General features: G+C 50.0%; 1 protein-coding gene across 1 annotated transcript; it reads right to left on the bottom strand.

The window, feature by feature from the left end:
- Positions 1–266: 266 nt before the first annotated feature.
- Rsph9 (radial spoke head component 9) lies at positions 267–12,228 on the bottom strand. Its single transcript, XM_032900648.1, has 5 exons — positions 11,917–12,228; positions 9,956–10,121; positions 6,009–6,138; positions 5,024–5,170; positions 267–500 (listed from the first exon to the last, which is right to left on the bottom strand). The coding sequence occupies exons 1-5, from the start codon at positions 12,141–12,143 to the stop codon at positions 340–342; spliced, it is 831 nt and encodes a 276-aa protein (XP_032756539.1). The 5' UTR covers positions 12,144–12,228; the 3' UTR covers positions 267–339.
- Between the last annotated feature and the right edge of the window lie 2,926 nt (positions 12,229–15,154).

Genomic DNA, 15,154 nt, shown 5'->3' with positions numbered 1-15,154 from the left:
TGTCAGTGCCACGCAGGGCCCATGGTCCAGCACTGTAGGTGGAGGCCGAGTGATGATCAGTTACAAGCAGCTTTTGTTGACTCCGGGAACTCGAGCAGACTCCTAACCACCCCTTCCATCCATCTCCACACGAACATAGAACATACTCGGTGTCTCCCTCATTAGCTTACTCCAGGCCTCTGCCTCCTGGTTAGGAATTGCATTTCCTGGCCTTTCAGAGCCGGCTGACTAAATGCCAGAGGGACAAAATGACAAAAGTCAGGACAGAACAAGCAGGCCCAATGGTTGAACTTTATGAAACAGTGTTTCGACTTCTCATAAATATCCAGCCCGCTCCTCCTACAGCATGAAGGGCAGGTCCATGTTCTTCTCGCCTGTGCCCACATAGATGTAGCCGTAGTTCTTGGAGCGGGGAGCGTGGTAGAAGGTGAGGCCTGGCCAGAGCAGGCTGCGCAGCACCACCAGCGAGTTGCCCCTTTCCATCTGGATGCTCCAAGAGCCTGGAGGGAACAGACAGTCGAGGGCTGTGGTCCCAATTGCCACTTGCTCATGACACGGAGGACAGAGGTGGGCCATCAGGCTAGGACTCAGAGGGCCCACAGATGGCGTGGCTCCTTTTCCTTGCTCCAGAGTAAGTCACTGACCTTGAGCCTCTGCTCTAGGTTGGGACAACCAGAGGCTCAAGCTGAAGTTGGGCCACTTCAGGCCTCCACCTCAGTGGTCTTCCCAGTGCTGCTGGGTGGAGCCATGCCCTGGGGGAGGAGAGTCTGCCCCATGCTACTCTAGACGGCAGGCGGCTCAGACCAGGCTGAGCTGTGCAGCCAGGATGACTTGGCTGGAAGGGCCTGATCCAGCTCCAAGGGAGGGAGCCGCTGTGTGGGAGGAAGGAGCCTGGGAAAATCGCCTCTGGATGCAGATCTGGGCTTCTATTCCCCTGCGCACCGAGGCCTCTCCCCCAAACCAGCCACAGCCCTGCTCTGGGCCCTGCCAGGAAGGCAAATAACTTTTGAAGGTTTTGGTACAGGACCAACCAGTTATGCTCGGGGGGCTGTTCTGGAGCCTTCATCAGCTGCCAACTTAGCCCCGGTGCTGGCTCCCACCACTGAGCTTCCTGCAGCCTACCTCCAGCCATGGCCCACCCTGGTCACTCCACACCCAGCAGCCTCACGACTCAATCCCCACCCTCCAGGGCCACCCCGCAGCAGAGCCGCTCACCCCGGGTAACTAGCTGCCTGCCAGGTCAGACCAGAGCTTTCTGGAAGCACGGAGGTCTGCTGCCCCGGTCCTGACTCAGCCGTGCACGGGACAGTGAGTGAAGGCTACACCATGGGCTCACTGCTTGCTCTGGTCCACAGTGCCACCGTCAAGGAAGACTCGGAACATCCAGGGAAACAGGCCCTGGCTGGTACAACACTTGCCGACAGCTGTTCTTTGGGCACCTGAGGACCTTGGTGGCTTTCTTGGTCCCAAGTCTTCAGGAAACATTGCTTGAGGGGAGATGAGGATGGAGTGTGACAGAACAGTGTCCCAGGACCCCTGTGTTTGATCCTTGACAACAAACACACCCAGAAATACACTGTTCTCCAGCCTTAGTCACACTACCATGGCCCAGAGCATCATTTGGACAGCTTTCTACAGAGACCTAACCCCTCCTTGCCCTTGGAGCCCGCAGCTCCACAGCCTCTGTGAGATAAGCAAGAGCAGACTCTGATTGCTCTGCCCACCCAGGGAGGCTGCCTTGCAGCTTCCCTCACCCAAGCACTGGCGGGGGGAAAACAGCCTAGGGTCTACCTCTAACCCCACTGCAGCCAGATATCCATCCATTCAGCCAACAGCGTGGAGGCAGGGGGCCCTCAGACCAGCATGTCTGCTCACCTCTTGCTGTGAGTAGATGGGGAGCATAGCCCAAGCCTAGCAACATGGGTAAACTGTGAGGAAGTAAAAACCATAAGCCAAGGAGGAGGGGCCAAGCAGGCCAAAGGGTGCTAACTGAGTTGTGCATGCCAGGGGCCAGCCTCTCTGCCTTTTTGTGCATTTCCGCCATGCTCCTGTCCTCTCAGCCTCCCTTGTTCAGTCTGCTCATCATCCAGAGGACTCTGTCTCTGACACGTGCATGCACACGTGCGCACACACATTCTTCCCCCCCTCTCAGTGTGTCAGCTGACACACTATGTATCTGTCACCTCTATCTCAACTGTGAACATGGAAACACTAGTCCCAGACAGCTGTGGTGGCCTTTGAAGAAATACTCTGGTGGTTCAGTTCATAGCCCGAGGTCTCCTCAGACCTGGCTTCCTCTCCAGAATACCTGTGCTCTGAGACTGGGGAGAGGATCAGCCCTGGAACTCAGCCCCTGACCTATGCAGTCGGCAGGACATCCTCCTGGGTTTCCTAGTGCCAGGGTCTTACCCACTTCTCCAGTGTGGGGCCCTAGGCTGGAGTGGACTTCATTCTCCGGCCACCCAGGAAGAAAGGCTAACGTAAGGGAGAGTAAGGGTCAGGCTCAGACCAGGTTGTCGAGGGGCAGCAGGTAGCCTAAGCCTCAACCCCTAGACTTCATCACACTGAGCAATAGCCAGGAAGACTGGGTAGATGGCTCAGCAGCTAAGAGCACTGGCTGCTCTTTCAGAGGACTCAGGTTTGATTCCCAGCTCCCACATGATGGCTCAGAACCATCTAACACCAGTACCACGGTGGCCTCCACGGGCACCAGGCATACATGTGGTAAACAGATGTACATGCAAACAAAACACCCATACACATAAAATGAAATAAAAAATGACTTCAGGTCCCTGATGGGAGAAGCCACCATTCCCTTTCCCACAAGATAGAGTCAACCTTCCCAGAGGTTGGGGACAGAAAAAAAGACACCCCTGGTATCAGCCTCCAATATAAGCAGTGGGGTAGGGACAGGGTAGGAGCCATCTGTGTGCACCCCCATAAGGCTGATCCCACATTGTCCATTCTCTTCAGGCTCCCTGTTCTCACTCCACCAAAGGTCCCTTCCTTCTAGCCACCATCTCTACAGCAGCTTTTAAAGGTCAACTTCCTGGCTGCAGGACTCTTGCTGCCCTCTGCTGCCCAAACTGGGCATTGCACTGAGTGTTCTCTTTTTGGGACCCCAACCTGGACTTTCTGTCAGCTCTACCCCAGCCACCTGCTGCTTCTGCTGCCTACTCCTCTGTCCCCCACCCCACCCCGACATCTTCCAGTATAACGTCTGCTTTTCAGCTTCTCTTGGCTGCTCTCAAACCTTCCTGGTACAAGAGAGTTGTCTTTCTCATTCCAAGGGCACCAGGAGAGCTTGGCACGCAGCAGCTGCTCCATGCTCTGCTGACAGAGCAAAAGGTTAAGTATTGAATGGCAGAGTCCCAGTGAGGAATCTGGCTGCCCAACCTGCTGCTCCACCTGTCTTCCTGTGCAAGCCCACAGTCAGAGAAGTCTTAGCACCCATCAGCAGGGTGATCTTCTCAGGGATCCATCCCCACAAAGCTTTCCATCCTAGGGCATCGCATCGCCAGGAAGCTGGCCTCAGGCAATCTCTCTCTCCCTTCTCCTCCACCAATGCTGGTTCAGAGAGAAGCTGTGAGCTCTGGGCTTATCTCTGTGGGCACAGGGAGCAGGAGGCCCCAGGACAAGGCCTACTTCAACCACACCTGCTCAGAGGTGACCTAAGCCATCTTAAGTGACTGCTTCAGATTCAGAAAGCAATGTCCCTCTCTAGAAAGAGCTAATGAACGACTCCACTGCTCTTTGCCCGTCCCCACTCTGCACAAGTCATCACCAAGCCATCTGCCAGGCAGGAGAGCCACCCAGCAGCTCATCCAGCTCGCTCACTACAAGAGTGTCCAGAGGGTCTGATAAGGGAGAGGCCCAGCCCTAGTCATTGTCCTTCTGTTGCCAATTGGTCCCAGAAGCCACCTACCTATCACTATAAGCCCACACTCAAGGTAACTTGGTTCAGGTGCCTCTGTGTGGTGGAACCCAGCTGCACAGGGCCATCATCCCTAACACTGTTAGTGGCCCTAGGACAGGAACCTGAGGGCTTGCATGCCCTTTTCTAGTCACCTGTGCACATTGCCTTCGATCATGGGCATTCCTTTAAGCTTCCCCAACTCTTCCTACTTACGCTTTCCAGGAACTCCTGGGCTTGGAAACACACACACACACACACACACACACACACACACACACATATATATATATATATATACATATATACATATATATATACATACATGTATGTATGTATATATATGTGTGTGTGTATATATGTATGTGTGTATATGTATGTGTGTATATATATATATATATATGCGCAACCAGTGCTATTAACTGCTAAGCCATCTCTCCAGCCCCAATAAAAAGGTTTTTAACTTAAAATAGCGTGGGGAACGAGGTGGATTATCAGTTAAGGTGCTTACGGCCATGCCTGACCATCTGAGTTAGATCCCTAGATCCCACAGGGTGGAAGGAGAGAACTGATTCCCACAAGTTGTCCTCTGACCTCCACGTGTGTTATGACATGTACACACAAACAAATCCATCAAAATATTTTTACTTAAAAATAGCCATTGGCCAGACAGTGGTGGCACACACCTTTGACCCCAGCACTTGGGAGGTGGAGGCAGGTGGACCTCTGAGTTTGAAGCCAGCCTGGTCTACAGAGTGAGTTCTAGGACAGCCAAGGCTACACAGAGAAACTCTGTCTCAAAAAAGCAAACAAAACAAACAACCAAAACACATTAGAAACTGGTTGGAAAAAAAAAGCTCAGAAGTGCATTAAAAATGACAATGACAATCTGCTAATCTCCAGAGACACTGAGCCACTTCACTGCCCTGCTCCCCACTTAAGGTCAGGCTCTGGCAAAGCTCGACCTCGAGAGGTCAAGAGGTCACAGGTGAGCCACCAATGCTGACCCAGGTTCTCAGCCCCAGCCCTAGAGAAGGAAGGTATATGGCTGATCTACTGCTCTGATCAGAAGGCCATCCCACATCCTGAAGCTCATGGCCTGTTTGTTACCTCTGGGGATGTCATACTCCAGGGAGTCCAGGAAATCCAGTGAGGGCTCCAAGTCTGCCTTCTCAAGCAAGGTCTTGTTCTTCAGGTCAATGGCCTCCCTGAAGTGGAAGTACGAGCTAAGCTTCTTGATCTCAGACAAGGGCAGGCCTGGGAAGAGGAGGAGGACAGAGAGCAGTTAACCCCAAGCCCATGGCCACCATGCAGGGTTCTGTCCAAACCAGAAAGTGGAGCTCATTCCCTTCCCCCATACTTGACCCTGGCCCCTGAAAGGGAAGCAAGCAGGGGCCATGGGAAGAAGCAGGTTACCCTGATGCAGGAAACCTCAAGTCCACCCCTCAGGGTTCGATGACTTCAATGGTTTGATCCTTTTCGGTGGCGCTGCTTAACCGTCAACTGGGCACAACTGGGAATCACCAGGGGAAAGAGTTTGTTCGTTTGCGTGCTTGCTTTTTCATTCTTATATTTTCTGAGACAGTCTCATATGTAGCTCTGGCTACTCTGAACTCACAAAGAGTTCCTCCTATTTTCTGTTCCTGTGTATTCCCTAAACCAAAGTATATATTCACTAAGAAAAAAATACATGTTTTAATCCCTATTCCTTAAAAAAAAATGTCAATGTCTCTGCCTTTAGAATGCTGGGATTAAATGCACGCCAGCTTGGGGGGATCCTCATGAAGATGGAGCGAGGGCAGTGACTCGACCTGTAGGTTACAACCCCTGATTCCCACCAGTTGGGATCTAATGAGCCTTCACAGGGCCGCGTGTCAGGTGAACTGAACCCTCCCTCCATTCTCCTACTCTCTGTCAGAGCCCTGTTCACAGCAATAGACCGAAACTAGGCTGCCAGCAGCCAATCAGAAGCCCACCCTCCCGGTGCTGTGGACCCAGCCCCTCTTCTCCAAGGAGGGCAGATGCCCCTGGTCTCCCAGACATTGCAACTGAGCCTTACTCCCTCCTGCTCTGAGAGGATCCACGGGGAGCTCACCTTCAAAGGTCCGATTGACGTGGGTGACTCCAAAAGGGGTCTTGAAGAGGGCACCTCGAGGGACGATGGCCACAGCCTTGTCAATCTGGTCGATGATGGACACCAAGCGAGTCTCCTCCTTGATTTGGACCTGAGGGGACGGAAGAGGAGCATCCTGCCAGGGCACTGCGCCTGCTCACGCAAGGTGCAAAATGAAACTCTGCCTGGCCAATTCTTCTCCCCATCTGAGGTGTCTGGGGCTTGGGCTGTGTTGTGCTGAGTATGCATTTGTGCATTGTCTCCCCCCCCGTGTGTGTGTGTGTGTGTGTGTGTGTGTGTGTGTGTGTGTGTGTGTGTGTCCCTTCTTCCTTGAGTTGGCACTGCATATGGGTAACAAAATACTTAAACCACAAAAAATCCCAGTCCTCAAGCAGTCACTATGCTGCATTTGCTATGTTGCCTCCCAGAGACACGCCACCAAGTTGTCATGCTTTTTATTCTGCGTTTGAAAATATGGAGCAAGAAAACAATCATGAAAGCAGTCGGTGTAGCTCTCACCTAATGCATGCAATGCTCTGGGTTCAAATCCCCCCCATCACATGTGCTGGCACACGCCTGTAGCCTTGACACTCAGGAAGTGGAGGCACAAGGACCGGGAGTTCAAGATCATGTTTATTTATATACAGGGTTTCAGGCCACCGAGGACCACATAAGATCCCGTCTCTAAGAAAACAAGTTAGGGAAGCAGGGGTAGCTTTCAGTCCTGTGGGAAGAATACTTGCTTAACTTCTACAAGGTCTAGGGTCCAGTCCTTCGGACCCCATAAACCAGGTCAAGTTGGAAGTCATCCTTAGCTACATAGCAAATTAATGGCCAGCTTCTTGCAAGCCTGATTATCGGAACACATACAGGGACACACACCTGGAACCCCAGCATTCCTGTGGTGAAATGGAAGGCAAAGAGGACTGCTCAGTTCAAGGGATGGCTAGTCTAGAGCAAACACAGCAACAGAAACAACAGAGACCTCGCTTTAAAGTGGACGTGGGCTGGAGAGATGGCTCAGCGGTTGAGAGCACCTGCTGCTCTGGGTCTGATTCCCGGCATCCACAGGTCACAACCACCCGGAACTCTAGTCCCAGGGATCACATAGCCTGCTCACAAGATGCACAGACATTAAGGCAAAACACTCACACACATAAAAATAAGTAAATTCTTTAAAGTGCAAGGCGGGAACTGACTCTAAAGTTATCCCCTGACCTCCACACTTAAACCATGGCACATACTTGCCCAAACACCCAGACACACAAAAAATGAATAAAATTATTTATATATATTATATATAAAATATATATATATATGAAAACAATCATGTTCACTGTGCATTATTTGGATAGTATAGAAAAACATTTCTTTTTTTTTTTTTTTTTTTTTTTTTTGGTTTTTTTTTTTGGAGCTGGGGACTGAACCCAGGGCCTGGCGCTTCCTAGGCAAGCGCTCTACCACTGAGCTAAATCCCCAACCCCCTAGAAAAACATTTCAAAGGGGATTAAAATACTCATTATCGTACCTCCCAATCATTAACACATTGATATGCTGGTCTTTATCTTTTAGCATATATTTTTTTTTTCCCGGAGCTGGGGACCGAACCCAGGGCCTAGCGCTCTACCACTGAGCTAATCCCCAACCCCATTTTTGGCATATATTTAAAGTAAAATTGCAATCATGGTTTAGGCTGAACATCACCAAGCATTTCCCCATGAGCTTATCAGTCCTTCCACAGATGATATTCCACTGTAGCTCCTGTGGGGCGGGGCAGCAGACAGGACAAGGGAGCAAACCAAGCTTGATACAGACGCCTGTGGACAGAGGCATCTGAGCTCACAAAGCCACCTATCACGTGGCTGGCTAGGGGAGGCAGAAACTAACACCCAGAACTTCCCCCCAGCCCAGGGCCCATGAATGTTGCCTCAGTGACTCAGCACAGGCCTGCAAGGGTAAGTACAGCCATCCCAGTGACAGAGAAAGAGGACCGGAGGCTCAGGAGCACGTGTTCGTCGGGTGGAAGATGTGGCTGTCCCCGAGACTGCACAGACTAGACACAGACTTTGAGCATCACCCATGTTCAGGTGCAGGGCTGAGGTTTTGAATTTTCTCATTTGCTTGGGCTCCTTACTTACTTGCTGACCCCAGTGGCATTTCTAGGAACTGGCCCTTTAGATAAAATACACACACGTACGAAATGACGTCAGTCCAAGGCCACTTGGCACGACATGTTTGTCAGAGCTGAAACCTGGAAACTACTTTCCAGATATTGTTTAAACAGTGCACTGGCACAAAGGCCGGGCCGGCTGGCTGGGGTGCTGATAGGGAAAGGTCTCTCAAAGATAAGTTTTCATAAAAGGGGCAGTGTCCAGGCCTGTGGACATGCCACACTGCTGGTTTATATTTTTTTAAATTTATTTTATTTTGTTACCTTGTACATATGAGTGTTTTGCCTGCATGTATGTCTGTGGACCATGTGTATGTCTGGTACCCATGGAAGTCAGAAGAGTGTGTCATGTCTGATCCCCTGGAACTAGGGCTGTAGCCAGTTATGAGCCACCACGGGGATGCTCAGACTTGAGTCAGGTCCTCTGCAAGAGCAACAAGGACTTTGAACAACTGAGTCAACTCTCCAGCCCCACACAGCCATTTTACAATTTTGTCTCAAAGGAAACACATAGAGATGTCCGGGGGTTACTTGGTGTCTAGATATAGCATTCCAGTCTTCAAAATGGAGTCAGATCATCAAGGGTCATGGGCAAGTGCAGGCTTGTGATACCCGGCCTGTGATTGTGCCCTTTGAGCTCCTGGGGCAGAGCAAGGCTGCTCATGCAATAGAAGGATCTGGACCGGACAGGGACACAGGCCAAACAGTTACATAATGTCCCCTAGCAAAAAGAAAGGAAGGAAATTTTATTACATTTCTTTTAGTGCCTGTACTCAGGAACCATGTGGTGTATTATCGAGTAAAATTAAGATTAGTCCACAAGGGCTGGCCGGATGGCTCTGTGGGAATGGTACTCAACACCAAGCCTAATGACCTGAGGTCAAGCTTTAGAACTTATATAGAAAAGTAGGGAACTGACTCTGACCTCCACAGGAGAACCCGACCCCACACACAAAAATAAATAAATGTACTTCAATGGCAGAAGACCTAATGTTGGTCCCCAGCACTGTTAATAATAAAAGCCGGGCAGTGGTAACTCTCGCCTTTAATCCTAGCACTTGGGAGGCAGAAGCAGGTGGATCTCTGAGTTTGAGACCAGCCTGGTCTACAGAGTGAGTTCCAAGACAACCAGGGCCACATTGGGAACCAAAATATCAATTAATAATCATGATAACAAAAACAATATCCACATGTATACATTCCCAGTCCTCAGAGCTGTCAACATGGGTAAGGTGCAGCAGCAAAGCCCCTAGCTCCTCAGGGACCCAGTGCACACCTGGGCAGTGGTGACAATCATGACAATAGATAATCTTAGTGGAACTTGCTTTTGTTCTTCCGGGCTAGGATCACGAAGTTTTCATGTGTATGGGTGTTCTGTGTGCATGTATGTCTGTGTACTGCTTGCATGCCTGGTGCCCACAGAGGTCAGAAGAGGACACTGGATCCCTTGGAACTAGAGTTACAGACAGTTGTAAGCTTCTAAGTGGGAGCTGGGAATGGAACCTGGGCCTCTCAAAGAGCAGCCAGTGCTCTAACCACTGAGTGTCTCCCTAGCCCTGGAACACTCTCTGTTCTTGTGTTGATTCAGTTGGGTTTGTTTGTGGGGCTAGGAGATGCTAGGGTTTTGTCTGTGGTGCTCACACATTCTCCCATTGACCCTCAGCCATGACTGACATGTGTTCAAACCCTTCCATCACACTCCCCCACCCACCAACACACACACACAGACTCACACACACACACCCAGCCCTGCACTTACCACCACTTCTTCATCAAAGACCTTGTCACCTTCGCTGACCTTCTGGAGCTCAGTGTGTTCATACTCGTGTGAAGGATCACCCATGAAGCGGCCATTCACCACAGATGTCTGTGTCACCATCTCCTCTGTGGCCGGGGGCAAGAGGCTCCACTCTGTGCAGTTCAGGCTGCCAACAACAGCCACGTCATGCTGGACTCCAATTCCCCTCGTGCCCCACTGCCTTCCCTTTTGACAGCCAAAAGCTTTGAAAACACCTTCATCCCAGGACCCTTCAAGGTGTTCGTGGTAAATTCCCCCTTAAGGTCTGATATACATTCACTTTGATGTATTTTTCACTCGCCTTAAAATATTCTGTTGGGAGCTGGGGATATAGCAGTTAGAAAACACTTGCTGTTGAGAATATATATATATATATATATATATATATATATATATATATATGTATGTATGTATGTATGTAACACACACACGCACACACAAATCCATGTCAGTATGCTGCCCAGGTGGTCCTGGTTCAGCATCCAGAGAAGCTGACATTATGGCAGGACGTGTGTCACCTCGCCCAGCCGACACTGTCTCCTTGGTATCCAATGTGCTGGTTTGACAGTTGCTCACTGAGTAATATGGGGAGGGTCCAAGTTCCTAGGACACACCCAACTTCAGAGAGAGGTCATCTTCTGTAGCAGCAAAGTCCACAGCCACCAGCAGAAAGGCCTGGCTCTCTACTAGCGTAATTTTGATTTCCTTATTTTTCAAGTAGAAATGTTCGTCCTTGAAGGAAGTCAGGACAGGAACTTAACAAGGCAGGAACCTGAAGGCAGGAGCTGATGCAGGGGCCATGGAGGGTGCTGCTTACTGATTTATCCTCGTGGCTTTCACAGCCTGCTTTCTTACAGAACTCAGGACTGTCGGCTCAGGGATGGCACCACCCACAATGGTGGGTATCACTGAGAAAATGCCCTACTGGTTTGCCTGCAAGCCTAATATTATGAAGGCATTCTCTCAAGTGCGTGTCCCTCCTCCCAGATGACTTTAGCTTATAGTTAAGTCAACATATCCAGCTATCCAGCTCAGGTAAGTCTAAAATGCATCTAATGTCCCTAAACAGTACAATTTAACCACAGCTTGGAGACCCAGCCTGGGGGTTGCTGCTTGCTGTCACTGCTCAGGACTGGATGAAGGAATTACATCACAAGTCACTAGCCAGGGACTAAATCCAAGTTCAGTGCAAGGTTTACTTGAACGGCCCTGTCAAGTCATCATGCTGTAAGCAGAGCCAGTCTCAATCCTGGCTATCTGTATGCTAACGTTGAAGACATCTGGACTGTGGAGGTTCCAGATGTGTCTCTCTGGAAGCTGCATTTTGTTCAATTATGGGCTTGCTCACCACCACAAAATAAGCGTTTTTTGTTTATATACAACACACTTGTAATCCCAAGCATTTGAGAAGTATAAAATGGAGACTCTCAAGTTCAAGGCCACCCTTTCTATGCTGTGAGTTCAAGGCCACTCTAGTTATACACAAGACCCTGGGCTCCCAGGGGGTGGAGGAGTGGGGGTGGTCTTCCTTCCTCAACGCGCCATTTCTGCCACCATTACTCAAGAATCTGCCTGGGAACTGAGCGGTGACGGTGCACGCCTTTAACCCCAGCACTCGAGAGGTGGAAGCAGGTGGATCTCTGGGTTTGAGGCCAGCCTGGTCCACAGAGTAAGTTTCAGGACAGCCAGCACAGGACAGCCAGCACATGTGGCTTTTGCATCAGGGCAGGAACCATAGCGGAATGCTGCTCACAGGCTTGTTTTCCATGGCTTGCTCACGACCTGTCCATTTTCCTCCTCAAGCCCCACCCACAGGTGCTTCCGGCGTAGGCCCTGGGCGAACCCACCTCCCCGCAGCTGGAGCTGCACCCACCACCTTTCGAGGTCCTCCTGCAGCCTCACCTGCTACAGAGTCGCCTCACCTGTAGAGCGTCTTGCGTGGTGCGAGTTGGTCCTCACTCAGGCCCTGTGCGATGTAGTAATCCGCGACAAGGCCGAGGATGCGGCCCCAGAAGAGGACCCGCGCGAAGCGGTAATCCCGTTTAACCAGCATAAGGGACGTGAGCAGCGAGGCCCGACGGTCCGGGCTGAGACCCTGCCCACTGCCAGATGCCAGCTCCAGCGACAACAAGAGGCTGTCCGCGTCCATCAGTCCAGCCGTTCCCCTCCAAGTTGGTCTGGCGGGTAGAAGCCGTCTCCATGGAGACCCTGAGCCCCGCCCCTTAAGTTAGCAGGAAACAAAAAAATCCCACCCACCGGACCGCCCATCTCGCCAAACCCGCCTTTTCCGGGAGCCCGGGAATACACCAAACTTTTACAGTGCAGTGTAGACTCAGTTTTTCTGTTATACTGGCGCGGCTTCCTTGTAGGAAGTGCGCCCCCAGCTCCATACGTGCGCTCCTCATTACGTACTCCATAAGGACTTGGAAAGAAACCCAATACAAAGAACAAGGCCACTATAGCTGCATTTTTTCAACCCGGGAATATCACTTCTTGGCCTGATAATTTTATGAAGAATCTGATACCTCCTGGCTCTAAAGGCAGTTTCTGGCACCTTCTAAGCCCACCCGAAGCCAAGTTTCACCAAGTAGGCTCTATCCAACCTCACCTCTCCAGTTTTTACTTGAGAGCTCTTTGACTCCCAGGACTAGTCTGACAAATAGGAAATCCTTGGAAAAGGATTTAAAGGGTGACATTTTCCAGGGATGGTGGCCCACACCTTTAAAACCAGCACCCAGGAGGCAGAACTCAGGGCTGGAGAGATGGCTCAATGGTTAAGAGCACTGACTGCTCTGCCAGAGATCTTGGGTTCAAATCCCAGCAACCACATAGTGGCTCACAACCATCTGAAATGAGACCTGATGCCCTCTTCTGGTGTGTCTGAAGACAGCTATAGTGTGCTTATAGGTAATAAATAATTTTTTTTTTCGGAGCTGGGGACCGAACCCAGGGCCTCAAGCGCTCTACCACTGAGTTAAATCCCCAACCCCATAAATAAATAAATTAAAAAAAAAAAAACCTCTGAGTTCAAGGCCAGCCTGGTCTACATAGCAAGTTCCCAGCCAGCCATGGCTACATAGTATCTCAAAAAAAAAAAAAAAAAAAAAAAAAAAAAAAAGCCACTTACACGTGTGTCAGCTATAACCCACAAGTACAGACCCGTGGCTCCACAGCTGCTCAGATTCAAACAGTATCAACAGCAGACCAGCTCTGCATTCCCTAGGCTGGTCTAACCACTGCTACTTCACCTCCGCTACTGATGTCTCCACGGTCAAAAACAACAGGGAGTTCCAAAGCCTTGTTTCAGGGAAATTGGCCTTTGTCAGTGATTGTTCTTTTTTCTGGATTCCTTTGGAGAGACTCATGAGGTCAAAATGCCCTGGGCCTCCGAGCCAAGCCCATAGAGAAATAAGTGTCTAAGTCACTCAGATAATTACTTTGTTTTGATTGCCTAGGCACTGTTCATTATGGCTTTTCAAATGAGCGTTTGAGAGCTGGCCTGGCTGGTCTTTCATTTCACAGTAACCTATGGCCCCCATTCACATGTCAGCTCCTCCCCTCACCGTCCTGTCTTGCTTTGGCACTATGGTCTAATTCCTCTGTAAAGCATTGTCAGACACAAAACAAGCAAGTCTGGCTGACAGGACACACTTCAGGTGATGTCAACACAGAACACAGCCCAAACACTTGTTTTCACAGATCCTGGATTTGCCTATCTGCGATGAGTTCCACATCAGTAACCAAAGTCTGAAGGAGGAAGGCGGAGTCTGGAAGCTCTGTAATGACACCCATTAGGGACAGAGCAAATCCTGGCTATTTCAGAGAAAAACCACACTCACGTTAGCGCACAGAGGAGAGCAGTTTCTGCAGGTGGTGAACAGGTTTCAATTCATGCTTCCCCACTTAAGCCAGTGAGTCTCAACCCTCCTGATACTGCGGCAGTTCCTCATGGAGTGGTGACCCCCAACCATAAAATTACTTCATTGCTACTTCACAACTGTAGTTTTGCTGCTGTTATGAATCATAATGTAAATGTGTTTTACACACTTAGCCTTAGGGGACCCCTGTGAAAGGGTTGTTCGACCCACAAGAACTTCCAACGTAAGCAAACCAACCTCGCCAAGCCTTACCTTTATAATGGGGTAGTAACATATACATCTATGTTAGCCTTAAATAATGTGTATGAGTGCCTTTTTTTGAGGCAGGGTCTCTACGTAGTCCTGGCTGTCCTTACTGTGAACTAAGCTGGCCTTGAACTCACAGAGATCCGCCTGTCTGCCTCCAAAGTGCTAGGATAAAAGGCATGCACTAGCCCACCCAGCCTTGTTTAGTACTTCACACAGTATTATAGGTACAGGGAGCACCGGAGCAGATAGACAAGAGACCAGCCCTGTCACAAACAATGGGTTGTAGAAAAAGCCTCCACTGTGAGATACAAGGATGCCTGTACACTCTGAAAGGACTTGAAGGTGGGAAGGGTCATGGGGGCGGGCGGGGGAGTAGTAGTGGGAGTCTGGGATGAATATGATCAAAATACATTGTATACATATATGAATTTTTCAGAACAAAAGATATTCTCAGGAGAAATAGTAAACTGGTTTTAAAAGGGAGGTGAAATAATCCTCACCCAGACAATCACTGACCCTAAATAACAGCCACAAGGGGGACCTGCCACAGGCTTCCCAACCCCCAAGACTGGTCCTGCAGCTTCCAAAACATTCGAAAGAAACAAAGTAAAAACTTGGCCTCATAGCCTGCAAGTCTAGCAGAGGCAGAGCATCAGGAGTCATTCAATGCTACATAGCCAAGTAGCAGGAAACTGTCTCCAGAAGAATTTTAAGAAACAAAATAAAACCTAGTTAGTCTACGTATGTGTTACAGTGTTTCAACCCTTTCAGACGCCTCACTCTAACAACCTTGCATATACCTTAAGGACTTTAAGCCAGCGGCTCCCTCAGCAGGGTGGGGTTTTGGTCTCAACTTGGTGCCAGGAGCTGCCTTCAAGAGTAATGTCAGGTGCCATCAGGCAGTGGAGAGAGGTTGGACAAAAATTCCAGGAGGAACGGGACACAGCAAGGAAGTTCCTCAGGATCTGGGGGTGATCTGAGGAGCCCGAGCCCACAGTTCCATCTGGCTTTGAGAAGAGCCTCTTAGTTTTCT

Source organism: Rattus rattus, chromosome 4 (genome assembly GCF_011064425.1).
Source record: "Rattus rattus isolate New Zealand chromosome 4, Rrattus_CSIRO_v1, whole genome shotgun sequence".
Classification (NCBI taxonomy): domain Eukaryota; kingdom Metazoa; phylum Chordata; class Mammalia; order Rodentia; family Muridae; genus Rattus; species Rattus rattus.
The sequence above is the reverse complement of the archived record's forward strand: the minus strand, read 5'-3'. Positions and strand labels throughout refer to the sequence as shown.